The sequence below is a fragment of the Apodemus sylvaticus genome, chromosome 7, assembly GCF_947179515.1.
Source record: "Apodemus sylvaticus chromosome 7, mApoSyl1.1, whole genome shotgun sequence".
In the NCBI taxonomy this organism is placed as follows: Eukaryota; Metazoa; Chordata; class Mammalia; order Rodentia; family Muridae; genus Apodemus; species Apodemus sylvaticus.
In genome coordinates, this window is record NC_067478.1 from 110,341,207 (window position 1) to 110,363,348 (window position 22,142).

The window sequence follows — 22,142 nt, forward strand, 5'->3', positions numbered from 1 at the left end:
GCTGGGAATTGAACTCAGGACCTCTGGAAGGTCAGTGCTCTTAACTGCTAAGCCATCTCTCCAGCCTCCAAATATAATTTTGTTTTGTTTTGTTTTGTTTTAATTGAAACAGATTATGTTTTAAGATTTATTTATTTATTATATGTGAGTACACTATTGCTTTCTTCAGAGACACCAGATGAGGGCATCAGATCTCATTACAGATGGTTGTGAGCCACCAAGTAGTTGCTAGGAATTGAACTCAGGACCTTCAGAAGAGCAGTCAGTGTTCTTAACCACTGAGCCATCTCTTCAGCCCCCAAATACAGTTTTTAGAGAGAAAAAAATAATGAAAACTTATAACTTAAGCTTATTTTGCCTTCCACTGGCCTTCCTACACTGTCCCCTCTACTCAAAGTCTCCCTGATTCTCAGTTACCCTTGGTCTCCCCGACACCTCCTCTTCTTTAGTCCCTGGAAATCTATGGCCCTCTCCAGTCCTCCCCTTGTATCCAATCATTGCTCTGCGACTAAGACTCAAATACTGCAACACTCCCTGCCTATGACTTCATTCCCTCAGAAGCTCCAACAGTTGTGAGCTACGACTGGGAGCATCTAACCCAAGAATACCAGAAGTCATCTTCCAGACTCCATCTCACATTTGAAGTTTCTCATGTCTACATGTCACATGCATTGTTCTTGTACCAGCCATCATGATTTTAGGTATATTATAAATGAAATAAAGCACATTATACATGCAACAAAATGCTCTCACAAATGTCACCGTTTCCACCAGCTTTCCTAAACTTTGGTTAAAGTGCTGTCTCACACCTTAGACCTCCTGACCCAGTGTACCCACAGATGCACAGCTTGCTCAGATCCTTGCATCTGCTGCCATGCTCTCTGAAAGCCTGGTATCTAGGTACCATCTGTAGCAAGGCTCACCCTTTTTATAAAAAGGCCCACTAATTCATTCTAAAAGTCCATGAGAGATCAATGACAACCAAAGCACCCTGGGTGAATGGCATACTGGATTACATAGAGTGTGTCCATATATTCCTGTGGTCTGTAATTATTTTAAAATTAAAACTTTAACAATATATTGTAGATGCCAACTATGCATCTATCTGTGTGGAGATACAAAAAAGTACCAACGTGATAAAGAATACAGTTTTGAAGACCTTCTACCTAAAGATGAGAAATGGAATAAAAATTAAAGAGTAGGGCCTGGTGGGAAGGACTAAAATGGTTATATCCCCAGGGGTCAGGGATAACAGGAAGGGAGGCCCTAGGAATTTCTCTTTGAGCATCAGCTATGCCTTCAAAACCCCAGTAGCTCAAAGCCACATACTTAGGGAAAAAATAAAACAAAAAAAAAATATTCCAAAACAAAGAAACTTGGAAAAAGCACAAAGTATTTAGAGAATGCTGAGTAATTCAGACTCAATAAAGAATCTTAAAGTCAAAATGCAGGGAACATTCCTGGAGGGATAACGTGGGTCAACCTTTGAACTTGTGCTTTAATCCAGTAGATAGCAAAACTGTCAAATCTTTTAAAGAAAGAAGGTAATATGAGTAGATCTATTTTTTTAAGGAAGCTCATATGCACGGAAAAGTATAACTTCATCATGATATAGTTACAAGATTACTAAACAAATAATTAGGTATTCTGCTATCAGAAACAGTTTATATATTTCAAAAGAGGATCTAAGTATATAACTATTAAGTAAATATATAATAACTAAAAATAAAATATCAAGAAAAATATGTGAAATGTAAAGCAATAGGTTTAAGCTGAACTTGGTTGAGGCAGGAGGATTGTATGTTTGAGGCCATCCTGGCTTACAGAGCAAAGAAGACAGAGGACAGAAAGGATTCCAGGGAGGAATATCTAATACTAAAGACCTTTAGAAAATTCATAAGGAAGCCTATTACTGTACTGCTTCATATATTAGATAGATACATACATACATACATACAGATCATATATATGATATATATCTATCATATATGATAATCATGAATGCATATATGTATATATTTGAAAGAGTTTATAGTTTCTGTATAACAAAATAACAAGCTATTAAAAACAATGACTTCATGAAATTCTTAGGCAAATAGATGGAACTAGAAAATATCATCCTGAGTGAGGTAACCTTGTCATAAAAGGACAGATATGGTATGCACTCACTGATACATGGATATTAGCCCAAAAACTCAGAATACCCAAGATAGAATTCACAAACCATATGAAGCTCAAGAAGAAGGAAGAGCAAAATGTGGATGCTTCAGTTCTTCTTAGAAGGAGGAACAAAATACTCATGGGACGCAGAGGGTGGGAGGGACTTGGGAGGAAGAGAGAAGGGGGAGGGGGAAAGGAGGCAGGAGCAGGTATCAGAGGAGAAGGGATGATATACAGAGAGGGTCAAGAACTTGAACAGAGGTGTGTAGCAATGGGGGGTAGGGAACTGCGGATAGCCCAGCAAGTCCCAGATGCCAGGAAAGCAAGAGACTCCCAGCACCCAACAGAAATGAGATTAGCTAAAATGCCCAACAAAGGAGAGAGAATCTGTAGTGACCATAGCCAGAGGCTAGGCAAGGCCCCCAGTTGGGGGGTGGGGCCACCCACTCATCTCCAAATTCTTAGCCCAGAAGGGCCCCTGTCTAAAGGACATACAGGGACAAAGTGTGGAGCAGAGACTGAAGAAAAGACCATCCAGGGACTGACCCACCTGGGGCCCCATCCCATATACAGATACCAAATCATGACACTATTGCAGATGCCAAGAAGTGCTTCCTAGTAGGAGCTTGTTATGGCTGTCTCCTGAGAGGCTCCGCCAGAGTCTGACAAATACAAAGGCAGATGCTCAAAGCCGACCATTGCGCTTATTTAGCACAGGGCTAAGGAGTTGTGGAAAGGACTGAAGGAACTGAAGGGGTTGCAACTCCATAGGAAGAACAACAATATCAACCAACCAGACCCTCCAGAGCTCCCAGGGACTAAACCACCAACCAAAGAATATACATGGAGGGACCCGAGGCTCCAGCTGCTATGTAGCAGAACATTGTCTGGCATCAAGAGGAGGGGAGGCCATTGGTCCTGTGAAGGCTTGATGCCCCAGTGTAGGGGAATGACAGGGCAGGGAGGCAGAAGTGGGTGGGTGTGAGGGGGAGCATCCTCATAGATGCTGGGGGAGGGCAGATGGGAGAGGGATGTTCTGGAGGAAAGTAAAGAACATTTGAAATGTAAATATATAAATGCATAAAATATCCAATAAAAAAGAACCTATTGCTGAAGATGCCAAATACTCGAGTCAGAAAACATGGGGAAGTCAAGCCATAACTGACCTGTAAACTAATTAGTACTGGCTAGTCCAAATGGTGAGATCTAGGTTCATTAAAGAGACCCTGTCTCAAAATTAATATTATGGGTAGTTATTGTGTTAACTTCTAGTCTATGAATAGAACATATGCATACCCATATAACATGTATTGTATGTGTGTGTGTGTGTGTGTGTGTGTGTGTAAGAGAGAGAGGGGGAGGGAGAGAGAGAGAGACACTTGAACTACCCAGGGTGCCTAGTTCAGACACTACCCACAGGTCAATGAGCTGAAGCAATTCCCAGAGAGATTCTTATGGATACTAAGAAGCTCCTGTCGGGAGCTCAGAATGGGAAGCCATAAGGAGAGAAAGACCTGCCCTGGTGGCTAGGCATAGACCTCATCAACTAAGAACAGACGGTGGCAGCTCTGAACCTGAAGCCAGGAGTGAATGAAACTCTGAAGGCTCCTTTCTTCACTTCCCTGCTGTTGCATCCAACAACGACCAAGTTCCACAGTATACATGAAGCCCACAGCTGAGCCCTCTAGTGGGATGGCTAACAGCACAGACTATGACGTCACAAAGGCAGGCTCATCTCCCTCCACTGATCTCCATGTTCTGTTTGCTTTCATATTCTCTGCAGTCAGTAGGCACCCCTCAACTAAAACAGTCAACAAGGAAGGTATGATCTAGAAAGTCGTAGGAGGATGAGGGACTCTAATCAGCCTAGGGAATGAACAGCTAAGTTTGGTGCCAGGAGCCCCTGGTACCCAAAGAAAGAAAACTGGCACATGGGACATCAGACAAAGATTCAACAACAGCCAGGACTTCAGTGGACCCGCCTCCACATCTGAAGGCCTAGAGCACAGCTGCCTGACACTGCTTCTGTGTTCTCCTGACCCTTGTTAGTCCCGTCTACCCATACATGTTTTGAATTTCATGTTTTTATTTCTTGTTCCCCTTCATGCATCATGCATTGATCTGTTTTTTTTTTTTTCATGTGAAGGCATTTTTTTTTTTTTTTTAGTTTCTATTTCTCCTTTGGACTGTATTGCCTTCTCTTTCCCTTCTCTACATTTGATACTGTATTTTTTTTTTAACTCTTATTTTTAACATCCTGGTATTTTTATGTTTTGTTATCTCTCTCATACCTACCTAGTTTGGGTTTTGGACTTTGCTATTGCTAAAAAAAAAAAATCACTTTTTCTTTTCCTCTGTGTAATTTTTTCTTTTGCACCCACACTGCCCCTCCCTAGACACACCCACTCTTACCCCCAGAATCTTAGTTCTCCTCTGGTTAACCCTTTTCTTGCCTCTCTCCTATGTCTCATTTGTTTTTCTATTTCTATACTTACCCTAAATAATATTTAACTCCATAGTGTATCTTTGGGTAATGTAGAAGGGCACGTGTATGAAAATGTCCTTATAAAATCTATTACTTTCTTTGAAAACTTAACATTTTTATTTAATAAAAGGAATGAATGAAGATAAGAGCTGAAATGGATACCCAGAAGATATTATAAATTCTGGTCAGAGGGAAGAAGTCATATCCATCAACCAAGTCTTTATCATCTATTGCTCCAATAACCACAGCTAGAGTCGGTGTGCAGATGTCCAGGAGACCTGTGACCTAAAAGCGGGGATGGTGGGTAAAATGAAGCAGATATAGAAGTAACCTATAGAAGCTTAAGTAAGAGACTTGCAAACAGGAACATATATGGAGGCTGACAGTCGGAACTAGGGAAGAAGAAAACGGGAGAGGCAGAGTACAGAAGGCATTGTAAGCGGGGAGAGCTTCCAGTCTGACCCAATAGTGATGCCATTTAGAGTGCAGGAAGTATCCTCAGTGTACACACATCTCACTATGATTATAAGAATGGATAGACTGTGCTACAGCAGCCAGAAAGTCATACTCTCACCTAAATAAATCTCTTATTTGTGCTGTGTCTACTTGACAATCACTTGAAAACAGAAAACCTCAATTGAGAAAAGGCCCCTACCAGGTTCTCTGGGGGCAAACCTATGGGATCTTTTCTTCATTAGTGATTTCTTTGGGAGATGGTGCAGGGGGTGTTTAAGAAGCAGGCTGGCCAGCAGCACTCTTCCAGGGCGTCTTCATCAGCTCCGGCCTCTACGTCTTGGCCCTGACTTTGCTCATGCACTACTGCCTGGAAGTATAAGCCAAATACACTCCTTCCTCCCCAGGTTGTGTCAAGTTTTTTCTGACATCCCCGTTTCAGGGCCCATGACACTTCCGCTCCATGCTTCTATATGAAGACTATCACTTAATGTACCGTCTACTAGTGTGCGATAAAATGAAATTTAAAGAAATGAAAAAAAGGAGGCAATAAAAACTTTTGTGTTTATGAGGTTCCAGATATAACTTAGTTCCATTCTTGAATGGACTGTTTATATCTATATCTACATCTACATCTACATCTATACACATATTCAAATACTTGATTTAATTTGGGGTTACCTAAATGTTGTTCTAGATACCAAACTCATAAAAAGCAGCTTCTGGCACCTGAAGCCAAATCTCTCGGCCACACACACACTGGCATGGACAACGCGAGTGATAGGCAGTCGTGAGAAGACCAGCCAGGTCATTAAATCACTCACATTTGATGAAAAAACAAAGCACCATCCAGCCGTCTTTCTGCTGTAGGAGCAGAATGTATACAACTGAGTTTAGAAAAATATATTAATGAAAGTTAATTCCCTGGAAAATATAATTGCAAACAGAAAGATGCAGGCATCAGAGCTATAGGTAGGGATAACACGAGCTTGACGGTGTGGCAATACAAAGAATTTACTCAGAAAAGGTGACGTCAAAGTCTGGTCATGGGTTGATAAAGGCAGGCAGGGGAGGCCAAGGCAAAGGAGGCAGCAGGGCGGGGATCTAGGAGTCCCGAATGGGAGAGAGAATGTGATAACTCTTTGTTTTTTTTTGGGGGGGGGAGGGGATGTCTAGGTTACCTCACTCAATATGATTGTTTCTAGTTCGATGTATTTACCTGAAATTTTCAGGTTTTCAGTTTTCTTTACAGCTAAACAGAGTTGTGGAGCCCAGCCCCAAATGACACAGCACAACTCTTACATCCAAGGCCCAAGGCTCACTGAGGAAGAGGGGCAGAGAGATGGTAGGAACCAGGATCAAGGCGCTTTCTGAGTAGTAACGTTAGAAGCTGCATCCATAAAGTCTCAGCAACATGACTGCCTAAACTCGAGCCAGGCAAGGAGTGGGTGTGACATCCATGCCACCGTGGATGGAGGAAATACCGCATGGCCTCAACCCTATCCAGGAACTGCAGGCAACTAAGAATGCCGAGAGCAGGAGAAATCATCTTCCCTGGAGAAGACACGGCAATCAGTTATCATTAGTTATCCAATCAAATAGTATCAATAGTCAGACCTGAGCATTTATACACAAGTAATACTATATAGACCAAGAAGTTATACTTAGGAATGTGTGTGTGTGTGTGTAACTACAATTCATAAAAAAAAGAGGCAATGAATTTGAAAGAGAACAAGAAAGGGTATATAGAAGGGGTTGGAAGGAGAAAATGGAAAGGGAAATAATGTATATGGTAATTTAAAAATAAATGATTATGGTAGTGGTGGTGGTGGTAATAATAATAATGATGATAATGATAATAATAACAATAACAATAATAATAACAATAACAATAACAATGACTATAGGCAACTAAAGGAATGAATGCTCAAGGAAGAACAGGAGGATGTGACAAGGACAAGAGGCCAAGCTCCACCCTCCCTAACCCAGACAAAGAACCACCAACGGACCGGCTAACAAATACTCTTGTGAAGTAAAGGTTGGCTTTTAGACATAGCTATAGTTAAAAAAAAAAAAAATTTCAAAAAACCAAATGTAGCATCCTGGGAACACAAGCTGGCTTTGAAGGATGGACCATGCATACCTGCAACAGTAGTCCTAACTGTGGCTTCTGTTCCAAGCACGGTGCCGAGTGCTTTACACACAGAAAGCCCCGGCAACCAGGCAAGTACTATTATTCTTAGCATCTAGAGCAGTAGCCTCAGCCTTCCTAATGCTGAGACCTCTTTCATGTCAAGGTGTGGAGACCCACAACCATAAAATTAGTTCATTGCTGCTTCATAACTGTAATTTTGCTACTGTTAGGAATCATAACGTAAATATCTGATTTGCAGTATATCTGACATGCAACCCCCAAAAGGGTCATGACCTACAGGTTGAGAACTGCTGTTCTAGAGGAAGACAGCGGGGTCGGCAACCAATGCCCAGGGAGGGCTAAACCGAAAGAAACAGAAGCAAGATCCAAAGCCTGGTCTGTCTGCCCCTGAGGCCTAGGCTCATCAGCTTATGCCATACAGCCTTCATGCTTATCTTTTGACGATTTCACCCAAACCCCCTCTTCTGGGCATTCTGACTTAAGAGGGAAGAAGGCAACAGAAAGAAAATCAGCACTGGGGACAGAAGCCATGCATGAAATCAGAGAATCATGTCACCTCTCAAACTGGGTGCTTGCTTGAGTGAAGCCACAGTGCAGTGTGTGACAGCTTCACGGAATCACGGCCTATGAGCTGTTATAGAAAGGTCAAGATGGGGAAGCGGGCCTAGGAGCTCCCGGGGCCCGAGTGCAGTGCGACTGACCACTCAGACCCACACTGTGGGAGGGCAAGCTTGGCTGTCTGACCTCGGTAAAGGACCACGTGGCCCCAACTTGACCCACATGGGTCCCCTCTGCTGACCTCTGTGATCCCGGGCCTTTCCTCAGACTCTTGCCCCTTATTCCAGTGATCACAGTGCAGGCCAACAGCAGACAGGATCTAACTCATCTGGATCACATTAATTCCTTGTATCATGTTATTTACATTCATGAAATGCAGTATCTTGAGATCACATTTGGTAAAACTTTTCCTTAAAAACACTTTTATTCTCTAATCCTCTTTTTATTGGTTAGAAGCAAAACAAAATGGATCATATATTTAAGGACAGAGACAAGGAGGGAAAAAGACATACCGTCCTAGAAATGTTTAGCAAGCAAATACCCCGAGACTATTTATCCACGTGGTTACCGCAGGATAGGTGAGGGGAAACGTGAAAGCAATTTTCTTGGCTATCATCACTTTAATATGGAATTTAAACCCAAATACAGCTGCAGACACCTTTCTCTCATAGGAAGAGCGCTGTCCTCGGGGAGGACAGCAGGGTTCTTACCTGGCATAACCATGGCCTGAGGGGCCGCAGCATCGGTGCTCACGCAGAGGCGCCCGCCCTTGGCTAACCTATCACACAGCAGGGTGATGTGCTTCTTCAGCCGGCTGGTGTCTTTGGGTTTGTTCAGTTGGCTGCTGAGGTTCAAAGCCTGCTCCTTGGAACTCTTCGACAGGCAGGTTTTCAAAAGGTGGGCAATGGCGGCATCCACGGTCTCCTCCCAGCCCTGCGGGCAAAAGCCAATTTGGAATTTGTAGACAAATGACAGGAGGCCAGGGGCCTTCTTACTGTGAACGTGGCTTTAACGAGGTTTTCAGGGAGTGAGTTACTAATTCTTCTTGACAGCCTCCTCCAAGGACTGAGGCAACTGGAGGAGAGCGAGTGTGAGAAGTGCTTTGTCCTGTACCAGGAATAGAAAACACAGTAAATAATAAGATCTAGCCCCAGTGCAGGCTTGCTGACCTGGTGGCTCAAACTAGCAGGAGTGTCCCTTCTTCTACCTTACAGTCTGCAGAAAAGGATCTGGCCCTTCCAGAAACCCTAGATACAGCGGGGGGCACCTGGGACGGAGAGAAGATCCTGTCGTTTTGGATGCTTGAGCCATAGTCTTGAGGCTGTGGACACAAGCTGATAGTGCCAGTCTCCAGAGTGATTTTAGGAGCTCTAAGGATCTATCTAGTTCCATTTCAGTATCATGTGGCAAAAAAAAAAAAAAGATACAAAGAAATGGCCACCTGTCCCATTTTTCTTTGGAGCAATTGTTTGAGCTACAGTAAAGATCCAGGAAAATGTGGTGTCACCTTAAAATGTGGAGGATGCAGTTCTAGGAACATCACTGCTGCACTGGGACCTTAGCATCAGCATAGAAGATAGTAGCACACGGTGCTAGCCCTAAAAGGACCAAACAGGCAGGTTCAAGAAATAAAGGGAGCATGGCGGGAAAGCTGCTAAAAGCATCTTAAGGATAACTGAGTGAGATCGTCCTCACAGAGGGCGTAAGGTGTTACAGGTAGGACACTAGCCTCCGGCTTCCTAGGAAGCCTCCCTACAAGCCTGGCCTCTAGTCACCTCTGCCCTACTGGAGCTGAACTGCGCTCTGGATGCACCATTGCTTCCAGGCACATAGAGTTGGTCCTTAAACCAAAGTCCAGAGTCTCTCTCTACCCACCAGAGAGCTTCCCTCTGACTGCCATCAACAGTCAGCCAAGACCCTTGATTCCATCGACCCACGTCTATCTCCCTGCAATAGAAGCCACCATGCAAATTAGGAAAGAGAAAAATGAACCTGAGAATCCTTTCAAGACGACCTGAAAGATCTTCAAAACAGCTTCCGGCTCCAAATCACTATAACATAATAAACTACTAGTTGCTACAAAGATATCTTTCTGCTACTAGCAAAAAAATCTACATTAGACTAATATTTAAAATTGCCTTTAGCAACCTTCTCAGAGAGGACATTTTTCCAAGTTGCTTTTGGAGCCTTTGCCAAAGTCCTCTGGGGCATAAGAGTGAGTCCTGCAGGATCCTTAAGCATCTTCGACTCTGGTCATTTCAACATTACAGCAGATCCTCCTCTGTCATTTAGACTGATCATTTAAACAAGTGGCTGTATTTATAAACAGACAAGATTAGCTTATTAGAAAACAGAAGTAGACAGTATTTACTCAACAGAAGAACTCCTACAAAATTTCTTTTCCTGTTTCCAACTTGCAGAGCAAGTAAAAAGCCACGCCCCGTATCATTGGATCGGGGTCCAGGTCTAAGCACGGAGTCATGTGGGGGAATTCTGAGTGTCTGCGAGGAAACTCCAAGGAAACAAGGTAAGAGTCATGTGACCTCAAAACCACAGAGTCCTTCTAGGAATGTGCTCTCCTGCCCCTCCCAGGTGCAGCGGGTAGGAGTGAGTTTATTTCAGACTGTTCACTACACCTGGCGATTGCTAATCCATGGCCGTGTGCAGCAATGTGGAGCGAGGTTTGTGACTGTACACATTACTCATGTGACAGTTCTTAACCCCCAGAGAAGTGGTGGTTCTCAACCTTTGGGTCATGACCCCTTTGGGGACTGCATATCAGATATTTATACTACAATTCACAACATTAGCAAAACTACAATTATGATGCAGCAATAAAAAAATGTTATCCTTGGGGTTGCCACAACATAAGGAATTGCAGTCAAGGGTCCAGGTAGTAGGAAGGTGCTTCACCGATCCCTCAGAGTACAGACTGTCTAGTGCTCTGAATAAAGGTGTCTATTGCATAAATGTAGTGTGCTCCATTCTTTTAGGTTCCATTCTTACAGGTTCCTCTGCCAACCAGAGGACTACACAGTGTATAGATATTTATTATAGCTAGTTAATAGAATGAGACATAGTGGCAATACTCAGATTGCCAATAAAATATTTAGAGGGCCTTAGCTGCTGCATAACTTCAAATGCAATAATAAAAGAGTGTGCTTAGGAGATAAGAGACAGTGAAGGCTTCCTTAGATAAAACTCAATGTGATAATGCAGGATTGAGCAGATAGCATTAACTACCTAATAAGATATAAAGCAAAACTAGTCAGGAAATAGACACTCAAGCATGAGGAGATGGACCATGAGCTCTTCTAATACCCCCTCGGTGCCCAGTCCCTTGCCTCCGTTACCAGCACTGAAAGCACACATGTAGCCACTGCAGATGCCAGGCTGGTATTCTTTATTCAGACTAATAGTCTGCCATGCGTTTCAAGAGTGAAATCCAATATTGATATGAGAAATTACTGCTAAAACTTCTAGGAGAGAAGTAAGCACATGCCATTTTGTGAAACTTCCTTTGTCTTTAGTTCTCAAGTCTGTATCTTTAACACATCATGGCCTACCTGTGTCTTGCCTACGTAAACAAAAGCGAGTGTGAAGCAGAAGGGAGGGGGAGGGATGGGCTGGAGTGTGCATCTTATTCTGCTCCGCCTTCTCTGTAGCCCTTTCAGCGGTGGAAATCAACTTGTTCGGAGTCAGGGATGAAGGAGCATCGTCTCCTCAAATCTGGATGATTGGACTTTCCCTTTGGTTTTTCTTAGGACCTTGGCTCTTCTCCATGGGGTGAACTCCACGCATTAGTTCTCTGCCTGACCTGCACCTTGGCTCCCTCTTGGGATGCTACTCTGACACGATGGACCTCTTGCTTCTACCTGGTGCCTTGTGAGGAACTGGACCACAGCCTTGCTGCAGGATTAAATGCAAGGAAAAAAAAAAGTCCCAAAATACATAAAACCATTGCTTTAAGTGATCCCTTCCCTCCTGTTTTCCTTTCTCCCATCTAGTTTGGCATTCCAAGACCACACAGAAGCATCAGTGTTTTAGGCGATGGCTTCCTGCTGCCTTCTCTGTCAAGGTTGCCAGTGGCTGCAGGAAGGACCTTGTTTTTTGATCATCCTCAACTAGAATTAAAATCCAGAAGTATCTAGAAGAGCATACCAAGTGACCCTTCTAGATATTTAACATGCCATTTTTTTTCTTCATGAAAATGAGGCTAGTTACCGCAATTCAAATTTCAAAATTGTAATGAATATGAAGTGGTATAACATTAAATGGTTTTGAACACTTCAGGAGAAGTCCATTTATTTTTATTTATTTATGTATGGTGTGCATGCATGTTTGTGCATATGTGTTCAGGTGTGAGGGTGTGGGTACATAATTGCCAAATCATGTGTACCAAAGCCAGAGAGTGACTTTGGGCACCAGTCTTCACTTCCCGTTTATGTAAGGCAGGGTCTCCTGTGGTTGGTCACTGGGTACACTGGAGACTCAGAGAGTTTTCCAGAATCCTCTGGTCACTATCTGCCACCTTGCCATGTCATTGCTTGCATTGCAGAGGCATGCTGCCAGGCTGGTCATTTTTACACAAGTCCTGAGATTCATTTGTATCTATTATTAAAAATAATATTTATGACTAAATGGTACATGACATTAGGTACCATGAAATTAAAAAGTGAAAGAGACTCAGATATAGCTCCTACCTGTAAGTACCTTGCATCACCAATAATTGAAAAATATGAAAATTAATGATGTAGATAACATCTATTTAGAGAGTGGTAGATTTAAAGAACTTTAGCAGGATTTGTTTTATCCTCTAGTCTTTATTCTAGAACCAAAATCCTCAAGTTATTCAAGATAGAAAGGGCTTTCTTCTGACCACCTCATGTGCAACACTGTACATGTGTGCAACACACACACACACACACACTACAAATATTATTTATAAAAGTTTTAAAGACTCATATGGTGTCTTGTTAGTTACCAAAACTATTCCCATGTGCACAGAAAAGCAAGGAAATACTATTAGTCTAAATGCAGTGAAGCAAGCACAAGTTACTCAGAAAGCAAGGTCCCTATTTTCGCAAAGCTAAGGCAAATGCTTCCAAAGACATAACGCAAAAAGGTCCCCACAGAGAAAGCCTGTCACTACCACACAGGTACATGCATTCCTACCTCATGCAAGCAACCACTGGTCAGCAAGGCCACCATCTCTAGAACCAATGAAATCTGGCTCATTCCAGTTCTGCAAAGGGCTGTTGCCAGAACAGTAAACACCAATTTGTCTAAAAGGAACTGCCGACTTTGGACAGGGGCTTCTTCACCTTTAGAAACACACAATTCAACCGAGGGAGGAGCAAAAGCAACACTGTAGAGGAATTCCTGAGGCGCAGCAGCTCCTCAGACAGGACAGTGGTACAGCAGTCCTAAGCATGCCCGACCCGCTCCGTGACACCTTCCTGCTGCTACGGGAGAAGTGCAGCGCGGTGGCCTGTGGTACTGACTTAGATATACCAGAGCCAATGCAGGTTGCTTTTATATTTCTTCTTACTTGGGAACACAATGTGTTATTTTTAACAATTATGTCTAAATGAGACTCACAGCACTCTTTGAATGATTTCTTAACATTTTAAGTGTTAAAAGCACACCATCAGAGCTTACCTGGAAGCCCTTTTGGCTTTTGTTTCTCTTAACCATACACAGAGGAATGTGAGGACCTCAGCACCCGGCATCTTCCTGTTGACCTGCAGTAGTGGTGACCCCATTTGGAGACGATTGCTACACACCTGCTCCCACACTGAACATTCAATTAGTCCTCACGAATTTTCAGGGGTATAGAGACTGTCCTCATGGAAACCACATACCCGAGTAAAGTTTCCAAATGTACCACAGATGTCTTCGGATTTTGTTAGGAGGGTTTCCCAGTGATGCTGAGGCTTGAACCAGGGCGTTGTCTGTTCTCAGCATGCGGCCTATCATTAGCTACACATACTCCGCCTGGACCATAGTTTTAAATAATATGGTTTAACACATTTGGTTTCCTAAGGGTGTGTTATTCTGTTTTCAGTTTTTTTAGAACACTTGTTTTTTATTTCAGATTTATTATTGTCACCTCCAAATGACATAAATAATAAAACATAGGGAGGAAGGAGGCAGTGTGCAGTTGATAGAAACTAAGCAAACAATGTAATTTTTGGCTACTCTCTGCTAAAAAATATAACTTGGATACATATACACATGTATAGGTAACTTATGGAGGAAGAAAAGTGTGTACATGTATTGTTTTATTCATTTATTGTGCTTAAGTGGATCATTTATAGTAAGGTCACAGCCAAGAAAAACTAAGTCCAGAGTATGTAGATAAAAAACAATCCTAAGAAAGGATGCACCTGAGACAGAAGCAGATTCCTTTACCAAGTAAGAGCGTCCAATCTAATCTGCGAGCTACACTCTGATGCTGCGGACCTGCCAGAGCCTCAGACTGCAGACCGAAAGTCCACCCCCTCCCGGCGCCTGTGGACACCTTTACTCACACTCTGAGTATCTCATTTCTCCGCTGTGCTGTTCATTTATGAGGTCATACAGAATCTGAATGGTCACAGTCACTCCCTTCAAAGCCAAACTGGCCTGACAGTACAAGTCTCTTTACCGGTGTAGAGATGAAGAGGCCTGTGTTCGGGGCCTGATGACAGGCATAAGGACTCCGAATCAACCAAGCATTGTTCTCTAGAAGACACTTTAATCCCGGTTTGGTGTCACATTCTATTCAATACATTTATGTTTCTCAAAAATTAGTATTTAGTTTGCTTCAGTATTTCATGATTATAAACATTATGATACCAAATGGACTCTACTGTTCTCTTAGTTCATTAACTTGGGTTTCTGATGAAGGGTTAGCTTTACGATGTATCTTAGTGATCTCTGGAAAGACAGTATCAGAAATAAGCAGCTATGCCCATCTATTAAAGGTCTATTTTACCACTTACTGTCAAATATGGCTAAGGCACAGGAAGCGAAGTGTACTTAACAATGGCTGTCATGTGTGCACATTTCTCATTGTAAAATAAAAATACTTGACTTTATCTCTGTTCTTAGGTTACGTGGGAAGCGGGATGCTTGAATATACAGTCAAGCATAGTTTAACTGGGATACACTCTGAGAAACGTGAAATATGTCATATTGTTACTGTATGAGGATCCCAGACTGTACTTGCATATAGATAGCTGTCACATGAGTAACCTCAACTCTAAAATATTGAATATTTATTTTTAAGTGTTTTTTTTTTAAATCTTGAAATTAAATAAAACTATCACACACCACACAGTCAACCAAACCCAAGGTCTATACAACTCAGTGAGTTGGTCTAGAACTTTAGGGAGCCATTATATATATATATATTGCTGCCCCTTTATTTTTTATGATGTTTTGTATATGCTTGGCTCAGGGAGTGGCACTGTTAGGAGGTGTGGCCTTGTTGGAGTAGGTGTGCCCTTGTTGGAGAAGTGTGTCACTATGGAAGTGGCTTTGAGACCCTCTTCCTAGCTGCTTGGAAATTAGTCTTCTGTTTGCCTTCATAACAAGAGGTGGAACCCTGAGCTCAGCCTGCCTGATGCCTGGATGCAGCCATGCTTCCTGTCTTGAGGATGATGGACTGAACCTCCAAACCTGTAAGCTAGCTCCAGTTAAATGTAGTCTTTTATAAAAGTTGCCTTGGCTATGGTGTCTCTTCACAGCAATGGAAACCCTAACTAAGACACAAGTTAGTACCAGGAGTGAGGTATAAGCCTGACCATGCTTTTGTTTGGAAGAATGTGGATTTGGGGACCTTGGATTTGGAATGCATTGGAATGCTTGAAGTGGAGCTTAATGGGCTATCCTAGTAGGAATATGGAAGACTTTGCTTTGCTGAGGGTGATTTGAACTGTGGAAGCCGGGTTCTAGAGGTTCCAGGGGAGAAGAATTTTAGTAACTGGCCAAGTTATTAAAGTTATCACTACTGTTCATGTCCATATTTTGGTAAAGAATGTGGCTGCTTTTGGCCTTGTCCAAAGAATCTGCCTGAGGCTAAGGTTAAGATAGTCAAAATAATTGCATTCTCAAAGAAAGTCTTACAACAATCCACTTTAAACTCTGTGCTGTGGTTTAGTCTCATGAAGGGCATTTTGATAAAGCTTAATCTGTGATCTACTCTGTAAGCTTAGAAAGAAAAACTATAGAATGTCTGGTTCAAGTAATCAAAGGGCATTAGGAAGTGCAGGGAGATAAACATGTTAGAGATGGGCGACGTTGGGGCAGGATCCCACCCAGCTAAGCTTATTGTTTATGCATTTGCCACTGAAGAAGGAATAGTTGTGTCTAGGCATTATTATTATGATCCAGATCTTGAGGAACAGTGGCCATGAAAAGAGTAGGCCCAGGCATGGTGGGGTACACCTGTAATCCCAGGAGACAGAGGTGAGCAGAGCTCTGAGTGCAAAGCCAGCCTAGGATAGAACGGGTTCTAGGCGAATAAACACTTAAGTCCAGGCATGGAGATACATTTCTTTAATCCCAGCATTCAGGAGGCAGAGTCACGCAGATCTCCAAGTTCAAGGTCAATCTACAGAGCAAGTACCATGACAGCCAAGCTTAGGCAGTGACGGAGTGGGAAAACAGAAAGGTGGTGATAATGTCATAGAGCAAGCAGCCATGTTCCAGCCCCAGCAAACAGCAGACCTCAGCAGCTTCAGCCATGTGGCTCTGGCTTTAGAGTTGAGAGTAGAAGAGGTTACTGGGACAACTGATACTGAATGGCCGGAGCTAAGAAATTATCAGTGATTAAGAGGAGACCAGAATCACTGAGGTAAAATGTTCTGGGAAGTGTTTTCTGAGAGCACAAAGAGGCTGTGTTCCAGAGATGGCCAAGGTTGTACCTTGTGCTGCAGCTTGACTTGGTAATATTTAAGAATCACCCAGGTGGTACTGGCTTTGAAGGTATGATGAGGTTATGGAGAGAAGCTAAGGATTAGAACTGTGAGAGGCCAGGGAAGTCCACTGATGAAGGTACTGCCTCAGTTGAAATTGAAAGCCCAGGATTGAAGGGGCCGTGCAAAGAACATGAGGCTTGGCACCATGAAGGGAACCTATGAGAGGCTATGGGTGAAGCCTACTTGCAGTGGAACACGCCAGTGTATTGAGGATGCCAGTACCATGGGATGACCACCAAGGACAGCAGTAGGAGTAGAGTGGATTCTACCAGAGCCTAGAGTGCTACAGAGGGCAGAGCTGGAGAAGTGATGCTAGGCCTTTGGAGGAAGATCATATGTAAATCCCAGACATGGATCAAGAAACTGTGGAGCTGACATTGCCTTGGATACTCCAGAAGTTAGAGATGCCAGAGCCGGGCATACTTGCTGAGGAGATCTGCTAACAGGGAGTAGAACTAGCCAGAAAGAACTGAGTCACAGTCAACAAAGCTGACAGGAGTTGGAGATTTGAAGTGCGCTTTGACATCAGATATGGAGATGCAGAGTCTGCAGTTTGCCCAGCTGGTTTTTGGTCTTGCTTTGGTCCACCATTTCCTCACTATGATGTTTTAGAATGCTAATGTACATCCTGTGATGTTGGAGGTATGTAATCTGCTTTTTTTTAATTTTGGCTTTATAAGGAATTACAGTTAAGTGATTGGATGAATCTCGGAAGAGGCTCTGAACTTTGCACCTTTAACATTGCTGAGACTTTTAACATTGTTGTAGGCTGCAGGCCTTTTGAAGTTGAACTAAATGTATTTTGTACTGTGCTATGGCTAGGTATGGCCCCCATAGACTCAGGTGTTTGAACAAGCCTATGGGGGCCAGGGAGTGGGATGTGGTGGTTTACATATGCTTGGCCCCGGGGAGTGGCATTATTAGGAGGCGTGGCCTTGTTGGAGTAGGCGTGTCACTGTGTGCGTGGGCTTTAATGCCCTAGTGCTAGCTGTCTGGAAGTTAGTATTCTGCTAGCAGCCTTCAGATGAAGACACAGAAGTCTCAGCTCCTCCTGTACCACGCCTGCCTGGATGCTGCCATATGCTTCCCGCCTTGGTGATAATGGACTGCACCTCCGAACCTGAAAACCAGCACCAATTAAATGGCATCCTTATAAGAGTTGCCTTAGTCATAGTGTCTGTTCACTGCAATGGAAACTCTAAGATGATGACGAAGACATGATACTATGTCTCACATGACTTTATACATGAGCTGGTCTAGCTTAATGTATTCATATGATGTATCTATATGAGCTAGGCATGGTGGCACACACCTTTAGTACCAGCACTTGGGAGGTAGAGGCAGGTGTATTTCTGTGAGTTTGAGACCAGCCTGGTCTACGGAGAGAAATCCAGGACAGCCAGGAGTATTACACAAAAACCCTGTCTCAAAAAGACAAAAAAAAAAAAAAATTCCATGCATCAAAATACATTTGGTGCAGTTCATAAAATAAAGAGCTTTAAAAAAGAGGTAGAATGTTTCCCTTGTAAAAAGTGATCTTTGAAAAGCTGTACGGTTATGGAAGAACATCTGTAATTATTTGAGATTATACTAAAAAGTGGAGTTTCATCCTCTAAATGATGATGAACTAACTCTGTGCTTCTACTCTGCGCAGATGCAAAAGAATCTGTTCCTGAATTTATTGGACATGTAGACTAGCACACGTGACAATGCTGTGAAGGAAGGCAGTGCCATGCCCCGCTGGAGTCCATGAGAGGGTAAGCCCAGAAGGAAAGAGGGGGATGGACAAACAGCCAGGAAGAGAAGGAAGAAACAGCTGGCAGCTCTGCTCTGAGGAGACTCAGCTCAACTTCTGTGGACTGATGGGGAGATGCGGAGGAGGCACAGAGGGGAGTTTATAAATGGGAAATGGCAGAGCGAGGTGACAGGAGGCCCTGACTGTCCGGCACTGGCACTCAAACTCCACACAGGTGCCTCCCACAAGCAGATGTGAAACTCAAAGGCTGGAGTGCTGCGTCCCAGAGACGTGAAGGATGACCTCTACAGAGATGGGCAGAAAGGCTGCTTCAAGTGCCAGCGCAGGGAGTCAGAAACGAGACAGTCAGAGGCAAGGAGCTTTCCAGAAACGAGTTCATAAAAGCTCTGGGCTGTGTGTTATATTCAACTCTGGTAATGCAGAATATTATATAATTAAACGATAGCAGTTGCATCTAAGTAGCAACAACACAGGGTACTTGGCCATTATGAATATGAAACTAATTCCACATGTTTATCTTGCTGGCTAGGACCATGGGAAATACCAAAATATTTACTTTCTGGACCACATTCCCATAGACAGTTATAATTGTGATGATACTTGAGCCGTCACAAAGGCAGACTTAATAGTGACACCAGACTTCCTCTGTTTCTCTTTGAGCAGGCTCATTAGTAATGGTAGTGATTCGTCATCTCTCAGTCCAGACAGCAGGCTCAATGGTCCTGACTTCAAATCTGACCTGCGGCGTAGGCGCCTTTAAGCCTTTATAAGTAGCCCCAGTAAGTCCCTCCATACAATAGGACTTCCTATTATAAACATCTGTTTTCTCACATGAACCGTGTTCAACATCTTAAAAATAAGTTTCCTTTCCGTATCCGTTTGTAAGAGGAACCATCAATCAATTAGACTGAAGGTTCACGTCTCCCTCTTCCATTGATGTGAACTTCCATCCCAACTTTCTCAGAGAGTTTTCATAGTTAGTACCAGGGAAAGTTAACTATTGAGTCCTTGAGAATATAATAAAGCATTTCTTTTTCAAATGGCAGAAAATACTGTCAAAGATATGGAATGCAATTCAAAGGAAAGGAAATATCAAGACAAATGCTATGCCACGTGGAGTGCACAACGCCAGGTCTCCATACCCGCACACTCTCACCCTTTTCATTCCAGCTTCCCCAGAGCCAAGCGAACACACAGGCCTCAGAGAGAGAAGGCTCAGGCAGCCCACTTGGAAACCTCAGGGCTCCTCCTCCTGGCTCTCCTGCCATCGGCTGGATGAAAAATCCAGTCATCTGAGCTGTTTACTAAACTAATGAGAAGCAGATCTGAACCATGATCAGGAAGGGCAAAGAGAATTCATCCACATCCAATCCAAAATAAAGCAAGTATCCAGAAGACTGTAATCAAAAGAATTCAAAAGCCATATTCACATTGACAGGAAAGAATTCCAAGGCCATGTGGGGGATACGATATTTTGTTTTGGGTTGCTGTGATGAAATACCTGAGGTTATACCTGAATTATGAGGAAGGAAGGTTTACTTGGACTCCCACCTCAGGGGTATCAGCCATAGTCTCTTGGCCGTGTTGGCCATGGGTCTGTGGTGAGACATAGGCAGTATCATAGTGGTCTCACACGGAGTGGTTCTCACCTCAGGATAGGGAGAAGGTGAGAGAACATGGAGGACATGGCTGGGATCCCAGGGTCCCTTTCAGCTACCTTCAATGACACACTTCCTTCCATTACGTTCCACCTCCTCAGGCCGCTACAGTCTCCCAGTAGTGCCGCAGACTAGCGACTAAGTTCCCAGGGCATGAGTCTGTAGAATACTTCCAAGCTATATCCAAAGCAGAACTTTTGCCACCTCCTGCCTCCCTTTGTGCAGATACATTGGATCTCGCAGGTAAGTGCTTGTTTCTACAAAGACCTGCTGTTGACATATGACAACGCAGATCCCAGAACACCACAGATAATGGATGTTAAAACAGCCATCAGGAAGGAATTTCACATCAGTCTCCTGCTCTGGTTTTATTAGTTTACTATTATGTACTGTGGTGAACCCAACGAGTATAGACCTGCTTTTTCTTGATGCTCACCCCTGCTGTGCAACAGACTTTCTAGAAAGCCAGAAATTTCTGTCTGCACTGTCTAGTGTAACAAGCACTCATTATATGGAGATACTAGCAAGTGAAGGACAGATGATGACGTCAATTTTTTTCACATCAGCTTATTTACATTTTGTGTAAATATTTACATTGTGTGGTAAGTGGCTACTGTATTGGAGAATTCATGATTACAATATTTGGTTATGAAATTCAGTTAAAACCACCAAAAATGACACCTAAATCTATTTTGTAGCCCAAATAGTGCTTAAAAATTAGTAAGTCCTTAATAAAAATTCATTAGATGATTAAATGACTTGATAAAATATTATCCCATTGAGTCAGTCCTAAAAATGTATATATACATATGTATATGTATATACACACACACATACACACACACACACACACACACACACACACTCCACCAGTATGTCTTTTGGCTTCTGTGAGGCATCACAGGAACGAGATGTTAATGTCATAACCTCTACTACAGCCCTCACTGGCAGGAGTAGACACAGTATCTTCTATAGAACTTCAAAATAGATGGGATAGAATTTCAACTCTGCTCCCTCTAAGATTTTATGCTCTCAAATATCTTCTACTCCTAGCTTGAAAACTATTCATTTTATAATTTAAAATTATTGGGAGCCTAAGAGTAGAACTCAGTGGTAGAATATATACTAGCATTCCTGAAGGTCTGGGTTAGATACACAGCAAACATATACACAAAAGCCCTACTATACACAGTAATAAAAAATACTTTGGACTACATTATGCCATCATTATAGAAAGAGAACAATGGAAAATTTTAATTATTAAATCTATCAGTGAAACTACGCTTAAGACCTCTTAGAGAGAGCTGGAGAGATGGCTCAGTGGTTAAGAGCACTGACTGCTCTTCCGAAGGTCCTGTGTTCAAATCCCAGCAACCACATGGTGGCTCACAACCATCCATAAAGAGATCTGACACCCTCTTCTAGTGTGTCTGAAGACAGCTAAGTGTACTCACATATAATAATAAATAAATCTTTGAGCCGGAGGGAACAAGGTTAACTGGAGTGAGCGAGGTTGACCAGATGGGATGGGATGGGGTGGGATGGGAAGGGAAGGGAAGGGAAGGGAAGGGAAGGGAAGGGAAGGGAAGGGAAGGGAAGGGGGAAAGAAAAAGAAAGAAAGAAAGAAAGAAAGAAAGAAAGAAAGAAAGAAAGAAAGAAAGAAAGAAAGAAAGAAAGAAAGAAAGAAAGAAAGAAAGAAAGAAAGAAAGAAAGAAAGAAAGAAAAAGAAAGAGGAGGTATTCCTAAAGAGACAAGGTAAAAACAGCAACCACAAGCTCTGCTGTTTCCCAGAGTGCTGTTTCAAACAAAATGCTGATGAGCGGCACTGACCCCTGATGACATCATGGGAAGGGCACTGCTCTCTGTTAGCACTGACCCCTGATGACATTCAAAGGGCGCTGTTCTCTACTTCTAGCATGGGAAGGTTCTGAATATTGTTTGCTTTGTGAAT

At 42.9% G+C, this 22,142-nt stretch overlaps 1 protein-coding gene across 4 annotated transcripts in view; it reads right to left on the bottom strand.

Moving 5' to 3' along the window:
* Positions 1-22,142, bottom strand: part of Bbs9 (Bardet-Biedl syndrome 9) — a 390,144-nt gene that overhangs the window by 56,174 nt on the left and 311,828 nt on the right. For all 4 annotated transcript variants that reach the window (XM_052188801.1, XM_052188800.1, XM_052188802.1 and 1 more), the window contains one exon: positions 8,522-8,744. In XM_052188801.1, the coding sequence (XP_052044761.1) occupies positions 8,522-8,744 (223 nt within the window). The remainder of the gene's footprint in view (positions 1-8,521; positions 8,745-22,142) is intronic.